Genomic DNA, 8,238 nt, shown 5'->3' on the forward strand with positions numbered 1-8,238 from the left:
CACACAAACACCCACTTAAACAAAACATAACAACATTTTCCACTTTGTATTGATGAAGCTACAGCATTTCATCGTCAAAACTGGTGCATGGGACTAATAGCAAGAAGCCAGTCACTCAGAAAACAGCATTTAGGCAATGTGCCCAGGCACATACTAGTATTACAGTGACTATTTTAGGTGGTACAACTGCACCTTCAGAACATTCTAACTTAAATGCTACACTGGGACTTATCAAAGATATAAACATACCAATTTTTACTCTTCCTCGCTCAGGACCTTCACCCATAACTAAAATATTAGCAGGTTTCTGTGGAAAAAAAAATAAATATACAATACATATACCACGATAAACCTAAACATTAGTCTCTGAAAAGTTAGTTAAGCTTTGTTTTGCCAGTTTTAAATCAATTTCGCTTTGATAAAAATGACAAGTTTCTCTGTCATGGTTAAGCTGTGCAAGGACCAGACACAGGCTCTCCCTGACTGCATCTTCCTCACGTCCCTTTTCAGTGTTTCTGTGCTCCAGGGCCATGCTCCCTACCCGGCACCCCTGGTGTCTGTCCTCGACCCGCACGAGCTGGCAGTCACTGAGATGCTGAGATTTCTACCAAAATCACCCTCGATCCTTTTGGCAGGAGGCAGCCCCCTTGCTGCCCACCGCCTGCACTCCCACCACAGGGACAGGAAGCCAGCTCGACAACGTGCTTTGCCCAGGGTCATTATGCACATTTGCAGACACATTTTACATTAAAAAAAAAATATACTTAAGTGACATACAGATTAAACATTACCATATCACTTCAGATTGGAGAGAAAAATAACCTAAATTATTCCTATTTAGAAGTTTATACCAATTCAGATACCTGTAAAACTTGAAAGTGTTGCCTTTACATTCTTTTTCTCCCCATCTCCCCTTTCCTTCTTTTACTAGGGAGGCCAATTGAAGAACTGAGCTAGAGATCAGCTGGTTATAAACATAACCACTCACTACTTAATCCTATATATTTTGCCATCCTCATAATCCAGTCAGCATCTGCAGTGAAAAGATTCCTCCAATGCTAATGCTGTTGATATAAATCAAACCTGCAAAGCTTATTTTGAGAGAAAAGAGTCAGGAAACTCAACTAAAGCTGAGAATAAATACTAAACATGTTTTGAAATGGAGTGATCTAGATACACATTCGCAGTGTAAATCCTGAGCAAAAGATGCTCCTATTCAGTTGTGAACTGTCAGAATTACAATGAGGCTGAGTTACAGCTCTTGCTTTGCTCTCCCAGTTTAAACTGATCTGAAGAAAGAAGTATCCCAAATACTTCTTAAATGTCAATATTTTAGTGTGATTTACCACACACATATTCTAGGAAATTTTCAAGTCTTCATGAATCTGTCAGGCTCTGGTGTGAACACCTTCAAAGAGACAAAGGACCACAGTTTGATAGCACTCTAGAAGCAATTCATATTGTGTAAAACAAGTTGCAAAAGATATAATAATCCAGCAAAAAATTTCCTTGAGAAGCCTAATTACTACTGCTCACGAAAAGCTCCAACATGGATTTCTAAAACTGTACAATCCGCATACAAAATACACAAAAGGAATTTGAGGTGTTGCATCTCTTCTCTGAGAGCAGGTTAAAGACAGACGAAAATGTTACAGCTTCACTGTTAGCAAAAAGGTAATATACATGCCATTATCTTTCCCACAGCAACAACAACAGATCCAGCTTGTGCTGTGCTAGCTCAGTCATGTGCAGAACTACTTGTGTCCCACACCACAACCACCCCTTTCTGGTTTCTTGCCCGCTTGTTTGTTTTGTTGGGTTGGTTTATGTATGTTTGTTAAATTAAGGCATACACTCCAGGTAAGCACTGCTTCAACATAAAAGGCAGTACGTGGACACACAGCTCACAAAGCATTTAATTTTGATTTTTTTCCTAGAAAAGTCCTAGAAATAAATAAGCAGCGTTAATGTTGAAGTTTAAAGCAATTCAAACTGCTAGGTAAGAAAACACAATTTCACCACATAAAGCACTCTATTGCTATGCTCAATGGGACTTGGTGACTCCAAAAATATGCATTTCTTTCACAAAAGCTGCTTCAATACATCTGGGGTATATATAGCTAAATGCTTAATTTTTTTTTTTTTGAGTTAACAATACATTACATAGGCACTACAATTTTTCAGACAAATAATACATTGACACCTCACACACACACACACCGGCATTTTCACAGGTTGCTAATACTCTACAAAAACACTTATAATCCTCTTGATGTTTTTACCCTAAAATATTTCACTATTTTGATTCTGAAAGGGACAAGAACCCATATTCACACTGACTCTATTATGCCAGGTGATTAATAAGCACAGGACAGAGTAAGAATTCCTGCCCCCAAGATCTTCTGCCCTAAGTTCAAGGTAGCTACAGGTGAGAAGAGAAAGCACAAAGAGATGAGACAGTACTGGTCAGCGAAATAAGCAGCAACAGCTTGATTCACGGTCAGATTTTATTTTTGTCTCCTCTCAGGTTTTGTAGAAAACCTGACAATTTAGATATCCCAGCAGGACTCTTAAAGCCTCAAAAAAAAACCCCAAAAACAAAACACCCCACAACATCACAGAACACTCCTCAGTCCATCTGGAATAACGATTCACACCAGTTCACCTCTTTCTAGAGTCAAAGGCCTTTCCCTGAAACAGGTCCAATGGAAACAGAAGGTTCTTACTACAGACAAAAATATTCATAAGGTCACATCACTAAAGAAAACATCACAGGTAAAGATTAAAAAATTTAAGTTTAAAATCAGAGGTCTTATTCTGAAGGCTCCCATTCCCAAGATCACTGCATTAGTAGACTGGAACATCACTAGTTGAAAGAGTTTTCCAAACAAGCCCATTAATCAGTATTTAAATGCAAAAGGGGAATATCTACCAGAAAGGACAGTATTTGTGTTCCTAAAACAAAAGCATTTTGAAGAACCTCTGAAAAACACAGGTGAGCCATTCTGGCTGGGTATCTTGGACTCAAGTCCACCAGCTGGAGAAAAAACCAACTCACCAGATTTGTCTCTTTGGGCAACTTGTTACACATTAGAAATATATTTGCACAGAAAAATAAGCAGTCATTAGAAACAGAAAGGAGAAATCTGGAAAAACTTTAGTTTAATTTGTTAAATTTCTGTTTAATTGTAATAATCCGGAGAAAATGAATGTTTCAAGTGCTTATTCAAATCACAGGCTGAGCAAGTGAAAAAGAAAAATCTTTCAGCAATTTGTATACTGTGTATTGAAAACACACTACTTCCAAACGTACTTTCTTTAAAAACTACAAATGATCATTTAGTCACTCATTTTTTGTTCTAATAGGGGCATATTTACCTTAGCCATCAAGTAAAATAATTTGCTCATGCCAGACAAATGCAGATGAGAAAGCTGTTACCATCCTGAACCATGCAGCAATATACAGCTGAGTACTTCAGAGACCAACAGCTTCCTGACAACCCCACAGAATGTAATTTAAGTAAAATCACCACCTCGGCAGCAGGGGAAGAATTAATTCTCCTGGAAGAAAGGCCTTGTGACCATGGCACAGCACGAAATCTTATCTTGTCCTACATCTGGCTTTGTGGGACTCCTCGTATTGGAGGAGGACTCCTAGACAAATCCTAATCTTGTGCATTTAATGGCTACTATTACTGAGGAGAGAACAGACATCCTCACTGAAATATTTTTAGGCACTTCTAGTTTCCTCATTACTTGCACAGTGCAAGCAGAAATCCTAAGCAGCAGGTTAATTTCAAATAAAAGAGAGAAAACGGAGGCTACACGGACAGGTTGACAGATCTACGAAGAACTTGAGGCAGCCACCTTCATCCATCTCTCAGCCCTGACATGTCACTGCTCTCTGCCCACCCTGATCCTAAAGTCTCTGATGATGATGGTCACCCTATTCCCAGGCAATGTACTCTTTCACTCTTCTCTAGCGCATGTTTTTCCTTTCCTTTCCTCCTAGGACAGAGGAGGTTGCTCCTATTGCCTCTTGTCCTTCAGCAGACAGAGCAGACAACCACTCCTTCAGTGCAAGGACTTCCCGCACTTCTGACAATACACACCGCTTCCCAGTCCCATCACCTAGATTAAAAGAACTCTCTTCTGCTCACTGTTTCCCAGTGGGTTGTTTTTTTCTAGAGGTATCATCATTCTTGTTGCTTTCCCTCCAGCTGTTTGGCCTTGGGCCACCTATTTGTTTGAACTCAAGCGCTCCAAATGACACGCTGTTCCCACCGAGGCTTCGCTAACGGTGAACACAGCAGAGGCATTGTTTTCCATGCCTTGCACAGCATCTTCCTCTCTATACAATCCCAGTACGGTATCTGGTTTTGCCTCACTGTGTAAAGCTATTGATTCACGTTAAGATTACAAGCCGTGCATTTTCTTCACATCTTTCCTGCAGGACTGATACTTATTTTAAATTTTGTTTTTTAATCATTGTTCCCTTTGAACAAACACTGCAGTGACATACTGCTGCTTAATGTACGCTGAAAACATTTGTGTTCACTCAGAAGGGAAAACTCAGGCTTCAGAACTTCCTTGGTTTTGTGTTTTGAAGATAAAAATGCAAACAACATGAAAATTACATCAATTTATGTCTTGATGAGATGTGATCACATCAAAGCCAGACAACATTCAAAAAACAGCAAGTTATTCACAGGAGCAGCAGATGATTCCTTCGCCTACGTCTGCATACAAGACGTTTAGAACACAGGACATGTTGTCGTGCTCCAGGAAAGATATTCTGCTATTGGGTCTTCCTTCACTAAGTCTTACTCAAAGCTGCGAGGGGGAAAAAAAAAAAAAAAAAAAATCAGCATTCTTGGACAGCTTAGCCATTGTGCCCTTTAATACTACTTTTAGCATTGAACCAAGTCTGTAGGAACTATTACTCCACATATTTTTTTGCTACTTGGCTGTTTCTGAACTCCTTCATTTTCAAAGGTTCATTATAAACATACCTATCAATGAGTAACCAAAATTCCTTTGAATTATCTGTGAGTTTACAATGCAGATGCTACTTTTCCCCTCCCCATTTATTAACTGTTTGCAGTTGTCTCATGTAAATTTATGAACAGACTCACGCTCTTTACACCTCCACTTTAACGTGCCTTTTAATAAGTTTTCACTACCATCCTAATTTTCATTTGGATAATTTCCTACTTAAAAGTTTGGCTAGTAAAACATTACTCAGCATGCTCACAGCAATGGGGAGATTCACACCTGTGACTTTCGTTAACCATTCATATTTATGCAGGTAATAGCCGTGCCACCAATTTTCAGAACTGACCATCCCACCCGTTTCTAACTGTGATGAGCCATGATAATTGAAATAAGTATAACATTGGATTTAATTTTTAAAAGTGCAGTTTAACTTGAAACGAACAATACTAAGCAAATTGCTTTCAGCCCTAAGTTATTTTGATTTTGCAATCACGGTCTCAACAATTATTCTATTAAGATTTACAATGAATGACTTCTTAATATTTTAGACTTCAAAGTATTACATTAAACAACACATGAACAGACCAAAATGCACAACCAACCCCACAATCATACAAAAAAAAAAATTCAACTTCAGCTGTATGTGAGCAAGTGCCCAAGAATCAGGAAACACAAATAAATTAAAAATGTCTTGCTATGAAGTTTGTAATTGAATGGAATGAAGTCAGAAAGATTTTGAAAGACAACTGCAAGGGCTTACTAAGTCACAGCCTACTTAAAAGAACATTTTTCTGGTAATGGGGAGAAATATAAAATATTGATGTAGCTTATCACTTCCTGGTTAGGTCCTGCGAAAAGTCCTACTACAAGCAAAAACCTACTGGCCTTGCAAAATTCACACCTCATCTCAGGGTCTGTGACTCAAAACGTAAATGCTTTAAAGGCAGATTTGTCTGAACTATCCCATTGATCTTCGTGTAATCATAACATACACCAAAACATTTCCTTATTCTTAAGGAGGGATGCTTACCTATTGCCTTCTTAGGGATTGGAACCGATCATTTTTTCAAAACATTTAATGGTTTAAGAAAACAATTCTATTCTCTTCTCACTTTAAAGAAAACTGACTACTTCTATGCTAAATAGTACTCTAGAACAATGAAAGTGTCAATACAACCATGTTCAAATAAGAGTATCAGCCTTTTTCCAGAGTTAATTTAATTTCTTGAATCCAAAGATGTGCATTCATAAGGAAAATAATTTCAGTCACATCTATTTGTGGCTTTAGGGCTTTAAAATAAATCATCAAAAGACCACCACAAACACTGGTGAAAAAAATGGCTCCACAGAACCCAACATGTACTAAGTCTAAATATTAAAGTATTCTTTCTAATTAAGAGACATTGTGAAAGGCATTAGAAAAAAAGAGTCTTAATACTCCCTGTTATCATCATCTTATAAAAACCATCTCAGTTATCAAAAAACACAACATCTAAATAAATTCTCATTTAAAAAAAAAAACCAAAAACCAGGAACTGTTAAAATTATGAGTAACAGCCAAATAAAAAACCAAATTAGCAAAGTACAAATGTTCAAAACCTTTCCAAGTACAGAAAGTATTTGGATAGGACAGAAGATAGGGGGATGCCATACACCTATGCCAGGAAAGGCTTCTGCTAGTTACCATCACCATATTTCATCGCTGTTTCAGCCTGATGAAAGCTGTTGGCCTCACTAATACATTTTTATGCTCTGAACACTCTCCAAGAATTTCTTTCGGTTGCTGTCACTCAATTACTGCCGACGTGGGGCAGTGTTACAGTCTCTGCACAGCCTGACACACGGGCGGTTCTATCACTTTCATCGGGACTGAAAATAGAAAGAAAAAAAAAAATCTAGTTACACTTCTCAGGCCAACTCTCCCACTCCCTAAAAATGGACATCAGGACAAGTTTAAGGGCATGACTTTCTGCACTGAGTCCAAGGAAGGAAAGGTGGGTATCTTAAGCAAAAACATTATTATAGCAACTTGGCAGGAAAATCTGCTACCAAATATCATTATCAAATATCATTAACACATCATTCAAAAGTATAATAACAAAGTTCATTAATAGTCTTGCAGAAATATATTTCCTGTGTGTTTTGCTACACAATGGATTACTCAGTCCATAAGTCAGGACAATTCTGGATGCTGTGGACACACAAAGCACAATCAAATGCAAGAGGAGAACTGTTTTTTAGGTATTATGTTAGTCCAGAAAGAATTTCATCATCTTTTTCAATTCAGAGTTCTGCCTCACAAGTGAAGATTTTAAATGGGTTATAAAAACAGAGTAGCATTTTTGCTCACTCACTTTGCTGGAGCAGCTCCCGCAGGTTGAGAGGCACCCAGTGGCACTGCGATCTCATGCTTTCCGATAACTTCACTCAAAGGAAAACTGCCTCATTGACTCTTTGGTTCGCATAAAACTATGGTATCCCACACCATTTACTTAACAGCCTTGTTTTATTTTTGTTTCTCATTGAAATAGTACTTTCATCACTTCCATATCACCCTACTTATATTGATTATACATAATTCCTCTTGTTCCAGATGAATTAAAACTCAAGATGAAAAGCCTACGCAATTTATTATGCACCTTCCAGTGGCTATCCGGGCCTTCTTGCTTACTTGTTAAAGCACCTTTGTGCAGAGAACAAAGACATACGTGAAACAATGACCCAAAGATTAAATTGTGTCACTTGTGTTAAGAGCAAGTCGGATAAAGTGGGGGTTCATACAGAGCAAGCTTTTATAAGGCCTAAATGTGCCCTATGTATATGATGATAAAGAAAAATGCTACTTTGAAACTGCTCAGATTCAGGGTTAATCACAGTACTATTTCCATGCCGTCTTGTCAAATTTTCCTCTAGATTATGAGTACGGATCATTCAACTAGATCACGGCATTTTCTTCCTACAGCAACGTGCAGACAAAACAGTTGTTACGGCTATCTCCTGTAATTCGAACAATTTCTATTCGATCATGGAGTGGTTTGGGTTGGAAGGGACCTTAAAGACCATCTAGTTCCAAGCCCCCTGTCATGGGCAGGGACACCTTCCACTAGACCAGGTTGCTCAAAGCCTCATCCAGCCTGGCCTTGAACACTTCCAGGGATGGGGCATCCACAGCTTCTCTGGGCAACCTGTGCCAGTGCTTCACCACCCTCTCCAGGAAGAATTTCTTCCTGATATCTAATCTAA

General features: G+C 38.4%; 1 protein-coding gene across 1 annotated transcript in view; it reads right to left on the bottom strand.

Moving 5' to 3' along the window:
• Positions 1 to 8,238, bottom strand: part of CDK8 (cyclin-dependent kinase 8) — a 50,236-nt gene that overhangs the window by 21,653 nt on the left and 20,345 nt on the right. Inside the window, exon 5 of the mRNA XM_010158861.1 lies at positions 250 to 307. Coding sequence (XP_010157163.1) covers positions 250 to 307 — 58 coding nt within the window. The remainder of the gene's footprint in view (positions 1 to 249; positions 308 to 8,238) is intronic.

The sequence above is a fragment of the Eurypyga helias genome, unplaced genomic scaffold (assembly GCF_000690775.1).
Source record: "Eurypyga helias isolate BGI_N326 unplaced genomic scaffold, ASM69077v1 scaffold8049, whole genome shotgun sequence".
NCBI lineage: Eukaryota > Metazoa > Chordata > Aves > Eurypygiformes > Eurypygidae > Eurypyga > Eurypyga helias.